Source organism: Dama dama, chromosome 7 (assembly GCF_033118175.1).
Source record: "Dama dama isolate Ldn47 chromosome 7, ASM3311817v1, whole genome shotgun sequence".
NCBI classification, from domain to species: domain Eukaryota; kingdom Metazoa; phylum Chordata; class Mammalia; order Artiodactyla; family Cervidae; genus Dama; species Dama dama.
Genome location: NC_083687.1, coordinates 14,609,324 through 14,625,094, shown reverse-complemented (window position 1 = coordinate 14,625,094; position 15,771 = coordinate 14,609,324). Strand labels below are relative to the sequence as shown.

General features: G+C 39.0%; 1 protein-coding gene across 3 annotated transcripts in view; it reads left to right on the top strand.

Moving 5' to 3' along the window:
* BTBD9 (BTB domain containing 9) overlaps window positions 1–15,771 on the top strand; it is a 406,336-nt gene that overhangs the window by 291,823 nt on the left and 98,742 nt on the right. For all 3 annotated transcript variants that reach the window (XM_061146613.1, XM_061146612.1, XM_061146615.1), the window contains exon 8: window positions 12,640–12,829. In XM_061146613.1, the coding sequence (XP_061002596.1) occupies window positions 12,640–12,829 (190 nt within the window). The remainder of the gene's footprint in view (window positions 1–12,639; window positions 12,830–15,771) is intronic.

Here is a 15,771-nt window from a genome sequence, read left to right as displayed (position 1 = left end):
GAACTCCTGTAGTGTGACTAGAGCAGACAGCAGTACCATCAGGCATAGTCAAGAGCTTCTGTAATCTTTAAAAGTCACATTATTATATACCTTTTTCCTCTTCCCCCTCTTTTCCCCCAAACAGTTTCCCTATCAGAAAATATTTTAGTCTACCATGAGTGACCAACTTTCTATATGTGGGATAAACTTTTAGGGGAAGAGAAGTTGAAAGAGCTGAGGTGTATATAGTGCTTATAAAGCAGCTCCTCTGCAATGGGCATATTTGTTTTCTTTTTAATGTTTAGGTCAAGACCCAGAGATTGATCATACTTTATTTTTCTATGAAAACTTTCCCTAAGAAAGCATTTTTTCTGCTTTATTCAGGAACTTTTAGATTTTCTAGCTTTTGGTAAGGAGCTATGTTAAGCAAGGTTAAGTGCCATAACCTACATAGCATGCTTTTCCAGCTCTGATTTATTCATTTGGCAGATATTTATTTAATACCTACTATATTCTAGGCCCTCTTTCTTGTCAGTTGGGAATACAGAAGTGAAAAGAAAGAAAAGTTCCTGCCCTTATGAGACTCAGATGCTCAATCTGTTAGATCAGATTGAAGTACTGATTTGGATATGAAGAATGGGTACAGCACTGAAGCTATGGTCTCATCTTGGTTCTTTACAGAAAGTCCTTATCCATGGGCTTTGTGCCCAAGTCCCTACTCTCTCTTCTTTCCACCTCTTGGCATCATTTCGTTGTTATATTGTTAATTTTTCTGATTATTTTAAAAATAGGAATAAGAATTAAGTGGTGGTCTTCAGATTTTCTACCTTATGAAGTAAATACAGTTGCTCATCAAGCTACTAGTAGAGTTCTAGCAAAAGCACTTTCTTGAAAGAAAATTTGGGAGTTGGGGTAGATTTCATAATGCAGTTCATCTCAGTGTATTATATATTCCATGTGTCTGTGTTGGGCACCCTTTGTAGATTCAGACTTTTACTGGAAGTATTAATGAATAATTATGTCAAGATCAAAGTAGAGTGACATCCCTGGTGGTCCAGTAGTTAAGACTCTGAGCTTCCAATGTGAGGGGTGCAGATTTGATTCTTTCTTGGTCAGGGGACCAAAATCCCACATGTGCTGGTATGGTCAAAAATAAATAAACTGAGTTTAAAAATTTTTTTTTAAAAATACCAAAGTGGAAACCATAGAACTCTTCTCCAGCACACAGATGTAAGATTTTTTGTTAAGAAGGCAAAGTTCTTTAATGTAGCATATATTAGACAACCTTAAGATTCCAGAAGGTCAAAGGGGGTAGCATTACTAGGGCAGTTTTGCTTAGAGAAAATATTGAAGACGGAAAGAATCGTCTTTAGTAAATATTTATAAATATGTCTTTAGAAAAGGAGTTCTGAGTGCTTTTCCCAGCCTTGTTTCCCAAAGAGCTGAAACCGTGTCACTAATGATTTAATGATTATCTCTGATGCTGCTGTACTAATTGACTACTAGTTAAAACCAGATTATCTAGGGATAAAACTGTGAAGCAGTAAGATAGCTTAGGAGGAAATTGACAGACTCGGGGAGAATCAACAAGGACAGCTATTAAGACCTAGTTGATACTATAGAACACATCAGTATTCTAAAGAATTCTGAAAGGTTTACCCTTTCAGGCCCCTTGAATTGCTTTCCATTTTTCTGGTTTTCATAAAAAGTGTTAAAAATATATGGAATTAAAGAAAAACACCAGTATTCCATGTTTGTGAAAGAACATAAAGAACATATCTATAAAGTTTGGAGAGCAAGAACACGTGCATGCTCACCAGCTGGAGAAACAGAACATTACCAAATCTTTTTGTTGTTGTTGTTGTTTGATGTGGGCCACTTTTAAAGTCTTTATTGAATTCATTTATTATAATACTGCTTCTGTTTTATATTTTGTTTTTTTGGCTGAGAGGCTTATGGGATCTTAGCTCCCTAACCAGGAGTCGAATCCATGCCCACTGGGCCACAAGGGAAGTCCCAGCACTAGCAAACTTTTAAAGTCCTTTGTGTGTTCCTCCCCCAGTTGCATCCCTGCTGTCTTCCTATCCAGAGGTCACCATTCATCTGAATTTGTGTTTACTACTCCCTAGCTCTCCTTTCTAATCTTACCACATAGGTGAGATTCACTAGGTATCTATCACTAAACAACAGAAATAGAATTATACCCTTTGTGTTTTTCTGACTTGCTTTTCTTAACCAACTTTCTTTGTAAGATTGACCCTTTCTGATATGCAGGGCTACAGTTCACTTATTTTCAATTCTGGGTCGTTTTTGTTTGATAGTAAAATTTTAAAACTCAGTGGACAGGTTGAATAGTAGATAGAACACACCTGGAGAAAAGTAGTGAACACAAATAGTAATTTTAATAAATTTCCCAGTAAAGAAGTAAAGAGGGAAAAAATGAAAGGAAGGTTAAGAAAGAGAATAGAATGGGAAGTCCCAACAGAGGTCTAATGGGAATTCTAGAAAAGGGGAAAACAGGAAATGAGGGAGAATCAGTACTCACAGGATCAGTGGTTAAAAACGTTCCAGACTGGATAAAGCCATAAATGCTCATATTCAGTCCTGAACAGGATAAATTTAGTCTACATATAGGTACAGTGTGGGGCTTCCCAGGTGACTGAGAGGTAGAGAATCCTGCAGGAACCACAGGAGACATGGGTTCAATCCCTGGATTGGGGAGACCCCCTGGAGGCCGAAATGGCAACCCACTGTAGTATTCTTGCTAGGATAATCCCACGGACAGAGGAGTCTAGCAGGGTACAATCCATGGGGTTGCAAAGAGTCATATATAACTGAAGTGACAGAGCACGTATGCATGCATAACATAAATCGCAAAACACCAAGATCACAAAGAAAACCTTAAAATTAACTGTAGAGAAAACAATTACATCTGTTAGAGGGACAGCAGACTGTAACGGACATGACAGCAGAAGCCGAAGACTGTGCAGAAGGATCCTCAGAGTGCTGAGGAGAAACAGCTTTCCACTTAGAGTTCTATATCCTACTAAACTGTTTCTCAAGAGTGGTGGCAAAATATACTTTCAAACAAAGACTTTGCTGATGGATGTGTCTTAGAAGAAGTTGAACCAGGAAGAAAGGAGGGTTAGGATTGAATAAATTGATGAATGTGAATAAGTAAGTTTTGACTATATAAGAATAGGTAAGGTTAGGTTAGGTAAGAATAACAAGCTAAGAGGCAGATGATTTGTATGAAAATGTGTTAATATCTTTTATATTGTTCAGGAGAAGGGAACATGTGATTTTTAGTTTTAGTCATTTTTAAGTCTGGCCTGCATATCTAAAATTTAGTAAAAGAATAGAGACAGAATGCAGCACTTGAACAGCATCATCTTTTAGGATTCTTAAATAGCTCAGCTGGAATTCCGTCGCTTCCACCAGCTTTGTTTGTAGTAATGCTTTCTGAGGCCCACTTGACTTCGTACTCCAGGATGTCTGGCTCTGTGAGAGTGACAGCACCGCTGTGCTTACCTGGGTCATTAAGATCTTTTGTGTATAGTTGTTCTGTGTATTTTTGCCACCTCTTCTTAATCTTTTCTGCTTCTGTTAGGTCCTTACCGTTTCTGTCCTTTATCGTGCCCATCCTTGTATGAAATGTTCCCTTGATATTTCCAGTTTTCCTGAAGAGATCTCTTGCCTTTCCCATTCTCTTGTTTTCCTCTACTTATTTGCATTGTTTATCAAAGAAGGCCTTCTTATCTCTCCTTGTTGTTCTCTGGAATTCCACATTTAGTTGGGTATATCTTTCCCTTTTCCTCCCTTGCTTTTCGCTTCTCTTCTTTTCTCAGCTGTTTGTAAAGCCTCCTCAGACAACCACTTTGCCTTTTCCCATTTCTTTTTCTTGGGGATGGTTTTGGTCACTGCCTCCTTATAGTGTTCGGAACCTCTGTCCATAGTTCTTCAAGCTATGTGTCTACCAGGCCTAAGCCCTTGAATATATATGTCACTTAGTGACTAAAAAAAAAAACCACATAGAAATAGAATGAAGGAATTTCAATCCATTAGAAAATAGGAACAGAGCAGACAGAGAGGTGAGGGAAGCAGCAAAGGAAAAGTCTTGTTAAGTAGAAGTAAAAGTGAGTTAGTATACACCTTGGTAATAGCAATTAATATGTCATATAAATCTGCCAGTTAAAAGACAAAGGACACTGAATTTTTCAAAAATCTAGTTATATGTTATTCACAAGAGATCAGAAAAAGAGAAGAGTGATGCTAAGGATATAGTAGCCAAAATGAAGATGCTATATTTATTTGACAACAGATGATGTGGATTTTAGGGCAAAGGCATTACTCGAAATAAAGAATGACAGTGCACCATGATGAAAGGTTCAGTCTACCAGTTGGATATAATTTTAAAATGATACACGTGAAGTGACGTGGCCTCAAAATATATAAAGCAAAAACTGACAGAATTACAAGGAGAAATTGACAGATCTATAGTCATAGTGGAAAATTTAAATAAACCTCTCCCATTAATTAGTAAGCATATAAGTGATGTGAACAGCACAAAAAGTTTGATATAGTAGATCTATATAGAACCATACATCTCCCAAATTAGAGAATACACATTCTCTTCAGGCACATGTAAAATATTAATAAGAACCACGTACTGGACCACAAAAAAGCACATCTCGTCAGATTTTCCAATGACTCTGTGTGAAACAGAATATACTTTTTTTTATCCATATTGCAATGTAATTAATTTGAAAAGTTTAAAAAGCCTTCTTATGAATAATTTATGAATTAAAGAAAACTCCTAATGGAAATTAGAAAATACTTAGATGCAATCAGCTTTTAAAACACTTTGAATCAGAAAACACCCAGATGGAGGGACATTCTACACCATACCTGACTAATACTGTTCAAAACACTATATCAAAACTTAAAGATAAAGCTGGACTTAGAGGTAGAAGATTAGCTTTAAATGTATTTATCAGAAAAAAAGAAAAAAAATAATGAGTTAAGCATATGCTTCAAATATTTGGAAAAAATAAATCCAAAGGAACAGAAGGAAGAAATAATAAAAAAGAACTGACTTAGTGAAGTATGAAATAAAGAATCAACAAAATAAAAAACTGATTTCTTGAAAACACTAGTAACATGTATAGAACTGATCAAGTAAGAAAGAAAAGGAACAAATGAAATACTTGGAATGATCATGAGAACATACTGTGAAGAGTTTCATGCTGCTATATTTGAAAACTTAAACAAAATGAAAAATTTTCCTGAAGGAACCAAGGCTGAGGTTAATTTTGAAGGAAATAAGAAGGGGAATGAGAAGTATTCATTTTGTCAGATTTTATGATACTGTAGAATTATAGTCATTAAAACAGCATGGTAAAGGCACAAGGCTAGGCAGATTAAGGAAACGGAGTACAGACCTTAAGAAGAGATTCAGATATTATGAAAACCTTACATATGCCTAAAGTAACGTAAATTAGTGGGGAAAAGGATGAACTGTTCATTAAATGGTGCTGGGGAAATCGGCTAACGTTATGAATAAAAGATGAAAGTAGATCCGTATCTCATAGCATACCAAAAATAAATCCTAAATAGATTAAAGAACCAAACATGAAAAGCAAAATTTGAAAACTTTTAGGAGAAAATATAGGACGATATCTTTATAAATTTGGGGTAGGAAAGAATTTATAAACATGAAAGGGAAAGCACAAATCACATAGAGGAAAAGATTAAATATTTCAGCTCAATACATTAACCAAGAAAGGGCTGACATCCTGCCAGTGAGGTAACTCATAGCCACAAGTACAATTCCATTTTTGCGGGGGTGTGTGTGTGTAAATATATACATGTATATGTCTTATGTATTCCTTGAAGAAACTCTGACCCGTGTATACAAGAAGACACCTTTGTTTGTAATCACAAAGAAAACAATGGTAACAATCTGAATGTTCCTTTGGTATATTTATACATAGAAATATTGTATATACTTTATACCAGTGAACTAGATTTATCTCTCTATTGAATGCTCCTGCATCCTGGTTTACTGTTTATGGTACATGTCAATATTGTTGACCACACATTCCCTTTCTTCTTCTGCGCACACAGCAAGTTAGTTCTCTCCCACCCGCTTTGAAGTTAGTTAAGGCTCAGTGACTTGCCTTAGTGAACAAAATGTGAGCAAAGTGATGTGTGTTGCTTTGGGGGAGGAGTTTTAAGAGCCACTGCCCAGTTCACTCTCTTCTCACTGCTGCTGTGATTGAAGAAGCACCAAAAAAAAAAAATCAGTGCAAAGCTTCCGTCTCTAGGTTCCCTGTGTAATGCAGTGCTGAGAGCCACCTTGCTGATCATCACTTGTGTGATGATATTGTGGGTGAAAAGTTAATGTGTGCTGTTTAAGCAACTGGAAGAATGGAAGCTGTCTTGTTACTGCAGCCTGAGCTACCCACAGTGTGATTTCATGTCTCAGCTCAGCTTACTGTGCATCTGTGCCACTTCCTTTAGTTCTCTCTTCCAAACCACAGAATACTTCTTTCTCCCATGAGGTGGAGGTATTGTTACTAAGTATCTAAATATAGTCCTTTATTTCTTCTCCTTTCAGAGTCAGATGGGGGCTTTTCTCTAAGCCCCTCTCTGCTAGGAAACCATCCTCACAGGTTATTTCACCAGCGTTTTTGCGTGTTGCTTTGGAGTTAAGCTTCATTCTCAAGGGATTCATGGCCAGGAAACCCATCCTCTATCACTCCTTTCTTCCCTTTCCCTCTTCTTTGTCTGTGGATGGTTGTCCCCATCTGCAGAGAGTATAGCAAGCAGTGAAGGTGTATGAGATGAAGGCTCCAGAACAGGCATGCCCAACTTTGGAAAGTGTATGCATTGCTTAGAAGAGACATGGAGGAGGATTTACTCCCTATCATTATGCAGTTAGAAATGTTTTGGCATGATAGTAGTACTGTTCACCCTCTCTCTTTGCAAAGAGTATAATATACTAAAAAGTACAGTGTATATCTAATAAACAATTGTCTTTTTTTTTTCCATCTATTTTAAAATTACATAAAGTAAGCTACATAGCTTGAATGCAAGTAGCTAAGGTTAATTGTAGATTTTGGTTAAATACGTTAAATATCTGAAGAAAATTCCAGCACTAGTAAATGCACAAAAAGGTTCCAGTGGACTTAAAAGACTCTTCATTCTTCATCGTTCTCTTCTCAGTGTTTACAGAATCTACATCATTTTTGAACAGCTATCATTTTGTGGAAAACCTAGACTTTTATAAATGAACAGGTTGATGTAGACTTGAAGCAGATATAGAGACATGAAATCAAAACAGAACTGATGTTTCAAAATGCAGCAGTTCTTGAACAAAGAGATGAGCATATGTGTTGAAATGCTCAGGATAGTAAGCAAACAAGGGAAATGCATCATGGCTGAAGATAACTGTATATTCTGACAAGGGATTGGTTCCATGTTCTGGGTTGTTTTCCCACTTTATGAATTCTAAAATACTGGAAAAAAAAATATATATATATATATCATGCTTCTTTAAACAAATGTGCTACATTTATTAAGTGAAATAAATATATACAGGTTCTAGGCCCCACTTCAGAACTTCCCAACATGGGGATCCGGCAAAGGGACTGGGAATCCCCAGGGAATCTGATGTTGAAGATTCCAGTGGGATTTGATTACAGAACTTCCACAGAACTGGGGAAAACAGAGACTCTTGGAGGGCACACAGAAAACCTTGTATGGACCAGGGCCCGGGGGAACGGGACAGGGACCCCACAGGAGACTGAGCCATACCTACCTGTGGATGTTTGAAAGTCTCCTGTGGAGGTGTGGGTCGACAGTGGCCTGCTGTGGAGACAGGGCACTGGCAGCCCCAGTCCTGGGAGGTGCGTGTTGGCCTAAGTCCCCTGGAGGTCACCATTAGCCCTCCCACAGTGCCAGGGCTGGGTTGTCTCAGGCCAGACAACTAACAGGGAGGGAGCACAGCCCCACCCATCAGCAGACAGTTGGATTTACTGAGTATGGCTCTGCCAGCCAGAGTAAGACCCAATATTCCCCACAGCCAGTCCCTCCCATCAGGAAGCTTGCATAAGCCTCTTGTCCTCATCCATCAGAGGACAGATAGACAAAGTAAGAACTACAGTCCCACAGCCTCCAGAACAAAAACCACAGTCATAGAAAGCTAACCAAAATGATCACATGGATCATAGCCTTGTCGTAGTGAAGGGGCTTATGTAACTCAAGGAAGCTATAAGCCATGCTATGCAGGGCCACCCAACATGGATGGGTCATGGTGGAGAGTTGTGACAAAAATGTGGTCCATTGGAGAAGGGAATGGCAAACCACTTCAGTATTCTTGCCTTAAGAACTCCATGAACAGTATGAAAAAACAAAAAGATATGATACTGGAAGATGAACCCCCTCGGTCAGAATGTGTCCAATATGCTACTGGGCAAAAGCAGAGAAATAGCTCCAAGAAGAGGGCTGGGCCAAAACAGAAACGATGCCCAGTTGTGGATGTGTCTGAAGGTGAAAGTCTGATGCTGTAAACAACAATATTGCACAGGAACCTGGAATGTTAGATCCATGAATCAAGGTAAATTAGATGTAGTCATGCAGGAGATGGCAAGATTGAATGTAGACATCTTAGGAATCAGTGAATTAAAATGAATGAGAACAGGCGAATTTAATTCAGATGACCATTATATCTACTAGTACTGTGGGCAAGAATCCCTTAGACGAAATGGAGTAGCTCTCATAGTCAGCAAAGGAGTCAAAAATGCAGTACTTGAATGCAACCTCAAAAACAGCAGAATGATCTTGGTTCATTTCCAAGGCAAACCATTCAACATCAGAGTAATCCAAGACTGTGTTCCAACCACTGATGCTGAAGAAGCTGAAGTTGACTGGTTCTATGAAGCCCTACAAGACCTTCTAGAACTAACACCAAAAAAGAGATGTTCTTTTTATCATAGGGGATTAGAATGCAAAAGTAAGAAATCAAGAGATACCTGGTGTGTAACAGGCAAGTTTGACCTTAGAGTACAAAATGAAGCAGGGCAAAGGCTAACAGAATTTTGTCAAGGCAACACACTGGTCATAGCAAACACCCTTTTTCAACAACACAAGAGAACAACTCTACACAAGGATATCACCAAATGGTCAATACCCAAATCAGATTGATTATAGTCTTTGCAGCTGAAGATGGAGAAGCTCTATACAGTCAGCAAAAATAAGACCTGGAGCTGACTGTGGAGCTCAGATCAGGAGCTCCTTTTTGCAAAATTCAGGCTTAAGTCGAAGAAAGTAGGGAAAACCACTAGGCCATTCAGCTATGACCTAAATCAGATCCCTGCTGATTATAACAGTGGAGGTGAGGAATAGCTTCAAGGGATTACATCTGGTAGATAGGGTGCCTAAAGAACTATGGACAGAGGTCCCTAACATTGTACAGGAGGCAGTGACCAAAACCATCCCCAAGTAAAAGAAATATGAGAAGTCCAAAGTGGTTGTCTGAGGAAGCTTTACAAAATAGCTGAGGAAAGAAGAGAAGCCAAAGGCAAAGGACAAAGGGAAAGATGTACCAATACAGAGTTCCAGAGAACAACAAGAAGAGAAAAGAAGTTCTTCTTCAGTGAACAATGCAAAGAAATAAAAGAGAATAATGGAATGGAAAAGACTAGACATCTCTTCAAAAAAATTGGAGGTATCAAGGGAACATTTCGTGCAAGGATGGGCAAGATAAAGAACAGAAATGATAAGGCCTTAACAAAAGCAGAAAAGATTAAGGAGAGGTGGCAAGAAGAGTTGTACAAAAAATTTCTTAATGATCCAGGTAACCACAATGATGTGGTCATTCACCTAGAGCCAGTCATCCTGGAGTGTAAAGTCAAGTGGACCTTAGAAAGCACTACTATGAACAAAGCTAGTGGAAGTGATGAAATTTCAGCTGAGCTATTTAAAATCCTAAAAGATGGTGCTGTTAAAGTGCTGCATTCAACATGTCAGCAAATTTTTTAAAAACTCAGCAGTGGTCACAGGACTGGAAAATATCAGTTTTCATTCCAGTCCCTAAGAAAGGCAATGCTAAAAAATGTTCAAATTATTGTACAACTGTGCTTATTTCACATCCTAGCAAGGTAATACTAGGCTAAAAATCCTTCAAGCTAGGCTTCAGGAGTACTTGAATTAAGAACTTCCAGATGTACAAGCTGGGTTCAGAGGAGGCAGAGAAACCAGAGATCACAACATCTGTTGGATCATAGAGAAAGCAAGAGAATTCCAGAGAAACTTCTGCTTCATTGACTATGCTACAGCCTTTGACTGTGTAGATCACAACAAACTGTGGAAAATTCTTAAAGAAATGGGAATACCAAACCACCTTACCTGTCTCCTGAGAAACCTGTATGCAGGTCAAGAAGCAACAGTTAGAACTGGACATGGAACAACAAACTGGTTGGGAAAATTGGGAACAAAGTACGTCAAGGCTATATATTGTCATCTTAATTATTTAACTCATATGCAGAGTACATCATGCAAAATGCCAGGCTGGATGATCACAAATGAGAGTCAAGATTGCCAGGAGAAATATCAACAACATCAGATATGCAGATGATGCCGCTCTAATAGCAGAAAGTGAAGAGGAACTAAAGAGCCTCTTGATATGGGTGAAAGAGGAGAGTGAAAAAGCTGGCTTAAAATTCAACATTCAAAAAACTAAGATCATGGCATCCAGTCCCAACGCTTCATGGCAAACAGATGGGGAAAAAATGGAAACAGTGACAGACTATTTTCTTGGCTCCAGAATCACTGTAGGTGGTTACTGAAGTCATGTAAGTAAAAGATACTTCTCCCTTGAAAGAAAAGCTATGACAAACCTAGACACAGTGTATTGAAATGCAGAGATGTCACTTTCCCACAGTGGTCCATATCAGTTCAGTTCAGTTCAGTTGCTCAGTTGTGTCCAACTCTTTACCACCCTGTGGACTGCAGCACGCCAGGCCTCCCTGTCCATCACCAACTCCCAGCGTTTACCCACACTCATGTCCATTGAGTTGGTGATGGCATCCAACCACCTCATCCTCTGTCATCCCCTTCTTCTCCTGCCTTCAATCTTTCCCAGCATCAGGGTCTTTTCAAATGAGTCAGCTCTTCGCATCAGGTGGCCAAAGTATTGGAGTTTCAGCTTCAGTATCAGTCCTTCCAGTGAACACCCAGGACTGGATCTCCTTTGGGATGGACTGGTTGGATCTCCTTGCAGTCCAAGGGACTCTCAAGAGTCTTCTCCAACACCATAGTTCAAAAGCATCAATTGTTCTGCGCTCAGCTTTCTTTATAGTCCAACTCTCACATCCATACATGACTACTGAAAAAACCATAGCCTTGACTAGACGGACCTTTGTTGGCAAAGTAATGTCTCTGCTTTTTAATCTGCTGTCTAGATTGGCCATAACTTTCCTTACAAGGAGTAAGAATCTTTTAATTTCCTGGCTGTAGTCACCATATGGTCCGTATAGTCAGAGCTATGTTTTTTTCCAGTAGTCATATATGGATGTGAGAACTGGACCAAGCTGAACAACAGAAAATTGATGCTTTCAAATTGTGATGCAGGGAGATCACACCAGTCAATCCTAAAGGAAATCAACCCTGTATATTCATTGGAAGGACTGATGCTGAAGCTGAAGCTCCAATATTTTGGCCTCCTGATGCAAATAGCCAGCTCACTGGAAAAGACCCCGATTTTGGGAAAGACTGAAGGCAGGAAGAGAAGGGGATGACAGAGGATGCGATGGTTGGATGGCATCACCGACTCAATGGACATGAGTTTGAGCAAACTCCAGGATATACTGAAGGACAGGGAAGACTGGCGTGCTGCAGTCCATAGGGTTGCAAAGAGTTGGACATGACTTAGTGACTGAACAACAATAAACATGTATAGTTTAGAGAATACTAATAAAACAAGCGCCTGTGTACATGTTGCCTCACTTGAGAATAGAATAGGACCAGAAGTTGAAGCCCTTCCAAGATTTCATCTTGGAAATGAAATCAATTAATGTTTAGACACATTAGTAGGGGTCCTTCCAAGATTTTATATTCCTCTTTTGCATACCAGTGAGCGTAAATTTTGTGTAATAATTCCCTGGATTTCCTTTTTATTTTACATTTATATATGTACCCCTAAACATGTTGTATTTTTAGTTTTGCCATTTTAAAAAACTTTGTGTAAATGAAATCCTACACTGTGTTTTTCTGCGCCTTGCTTATTTCACTCAGCATTGCTTTTTGATTCATCCATTTGGATATAGCTGCAGTTTATTCATCTCAACCACTGTGTGGTTTCCCATTGTAGTAATATTTTGCAGTGTATGTATCCATTCTATATTTTATAGGGTATCATGTTTCTTTATAATAAAATTATTTAGAGTTAATTGTTGCATATGATTTGGTTTGTTTCAGCCTTGGGTTCAACTTTTTAAAAAACTGTTTGGCATGTGTTTTAAATGTGTTCATATCTTGAGGTAGTCAGGATGCTCTAATTTTTATTTTATCATTGATAGTAATTAATTAATTTTGTTTGTAGCAAACTATTGGGATATATTTGGCTTCTTGATGCTGAGTCTTGTGTTGGATCCACAGTTCCCATGGAGAATGTTGCAACAATCGCTGATTGTGCCAGTGTGATTGAAGGAGTCAGTCGGAGCCGAAATGCCTTGCTGAACGGGGACACTAAGAACTATGACTGGGATTCTGGTTATACGTGTCATCAGCTAGGAAGTGGCGCGATTGTGGTTCAGCTGGCCCAGCCCTACATGATTGGGTCAATACGGTAAGAAGATTCCCTTTCATTTATTACTTTTAAATGGAAGACACATGTGCAAATTGTGTTTTGGTATGTTGGTGATCCCGGTAACTTCAGTGAAGATCCTCTTCTGTTCTTTCTTCTAAATGTTGAGAGGAGGGGGTAGAAATGGAGGGACAAATACAAGATGCTTGTTTGGATTTTCTGGTGGTGACATGCACCAAAATTAGACTTGTGGAGGGAATAAAATGCAATTTGTAGAGGGAAAGGACCAGGTCTCTACCTGGATACAGCTTACCTCTGACTTATGTCTCCGTTTGTTCTGGTTAGGGACTTACAGGATAATGTCAAAAGAGGCGATATGGAATCAAAACTCTTTTTCAACTCTAGTAAATGACTTTATATATGAACCAAACAGATTTGAATATGAAACCTGGTACTAAAAGATCTTTTTAATAATCTTCATGTCTGGACTTTTGGTTGTTGTTTTCATTTTGTTTTGGTTTGCCTTAAGAAGGGAACTTGAATCCAATATTGCTTGATTTGTAGGATTATGTGATTTTAAAATTTAAGACCGGTGACATCCCCCAGAGGATATACTTCAGTTCAAGTGCCATCTGGATCTTGAATAGGCTTCCCTTTTTTCTTTTTCAAAGTTCTAAGAGGTCTCTTGAAGATTAATGTTGTGTGTGTGTGTGTATATGTATATACACACACACAATATTAATATATATAAAACATAATATATATATAAACATAAGAATATTTTACATTGTATCTTAACCTGCCAGAGGTGATATTGGTGAGACTTGACTGCCTTCCCCCCCTCATTGTTCTCCACCACAGTTGCCTTATTGTTTCCTGTTCTCATTTTATTTTAAAGTTAGAATTTGTAACAAAAGAAATGGCACAAAAAATTCGTTCCCTCAGTTGTCTGACTCTTTGTGACCCCATGGACTGCAGCATGCCAGGCCTCCCTGTCCCTCACATCTCTCAAAGTTTGCCCAAGCTCATGTTCATTGCATCAGTGTTGCCATCCAACCATCTCACCCTCTGGCTCCCTCTTCTCCTTCTGCCCTCAATCTTTCCCAGCATCAGGGACTTTTCCAGCAATTCTGCCGTTCACATCAGATAACCAAAATACTGGAGCTTCAGCTTTACCATCAGTCCTTCCAATGAGTATTTAGGGCTGATTTCCCTTAATATTGACTGGCTTGATCTCCTTGCTGTCCAGGAGACTCAGGAGTCTTCTCCAACACCACAGTTCAAAGGCATTAATTCTTTGGCACTCTGCCTTCTTGACTGTCCAGCTCACACAACCATACATGGCCACTGGGAAGATCATAGCCTTGACTGTACAGATCTTTGTCATCAGAGTAATGTCTCTGCTTTTCAACACACTATCTAGGTTTGTCATAGCTTTCTTGCCGTGAATCAGTTGCCTTCTGATTTCATGGCTGCAGTCACCATTCGCAGTGATTTCAGAGTCCAAGAAGAGGAAATCTGTCACTATTTCCACCTTTTCCCCTTCTATTTAGCATGAAGTTATGGGGCCAAATGCCTCCCCTCTTTTTTTTTAATATTTAGTTTTAAGCCGACTCTTTCACTCTCTACCTTTACCCTCATCAAGAGGCTCTTTAGTTCCTCTTTGCTTTCTGCCATTAGAGTGGTATCATCTGCATATCTGAGGTGTTTGATATTTCTCCTGCCTGTCTTGATCCCAGCTTGTAACTCATCCAGTCTGGCATATCTCATAAGTGCTCAGCTTATAGGTTAAACAAACGGGCTGACAGCAGACACCCCTGTGGTATTCCTTTTTCAACCTTGAACCAATCAGTTGTTCCATACAGGGTTCCAACTGTTGCTTCTTGACCCACATACAGGTTTATCAGGAGACAGGTAAGATGTTCTGGTATTTCCATCTCTTTAAGAGTGTTTCACAGTTTGTTATGTTCCATACAGTCAGAGGCTTTAGCCTAGTCAGTGAAACAGAGGAAGATATTTTTGTGAAATTCCCTTGCTTTCTCTATGATCTAGCAAATGTTGGCAATTTGATCTCTGCTCCCTCTTCCTTTTCTAAACCCAGCTTGGACATCTGGAAGTTCTCGGTTTGCATAATACTGAAGCCTAGCATGCAAGATTTTAAACATGACCTTACTAGCGTGGGAGATGAGTGCAGTTGTCCAATGGTTAGCACATTCTGTAGTACTACCCTTCTTGGGAATTGGGATAAGGATTGATTGACCTTTTCCAGTCCTCTGGCCGCTGCAGAGTCTTCCAGATTTGCTGACATTTTGAATGCAGCACTTTGATGGCATCATCCTTTGGGGTTTTGAATAGTTTTACTGGAATTCTGTCATATTCACTAGCTTTATTAACAGCAGTGCTTCCTAAGGCCCACTTGACTTCACACTCCAGAATGTCTGGCTCTGGGTGACTGACCACACCATCATAGTAATCTGTTTCATTAAGATCTTTTTTGTACAGTTCTTCCATGTATTCTTTCCATCTCTTCTTGATCTCTTCAGTGTCTACTAAATCTTTACCATTTCTGTCCTTTATTGTGCCCATCTTTGGGGGAAATGTTCCCAATTGCCTTACTGTTTCTTGTTCTCATTTTAAAATTAGTATTTGTAAAGAAATAAATAGCACAAAAAATAAGGTAGTAGGATTCTAATAGGCAAAGGTTTATTGATGTTCAGGCTAATAAGTACAGAAGTTAAGTCTGCTTGTCGATTCCTGAGGTATACTGACAATTGATGCTGAATTTCTTGGAGAATTCAGACTGTTAATTTCTTCATTTAAATTGTCAACCTCTTTTCATAAAGGGTCGTGTACAGGCTGAGTACTCTGGGCAACAAATCACAGATCGAGAAGCTGTGAATTTGTCCTGCAGGCCCGAGAGCTCACATTGTGCTTCAGAAGGGGAAGGAGCTGAGCCACATCAGTCTGGACAAAATAGAAGTGCA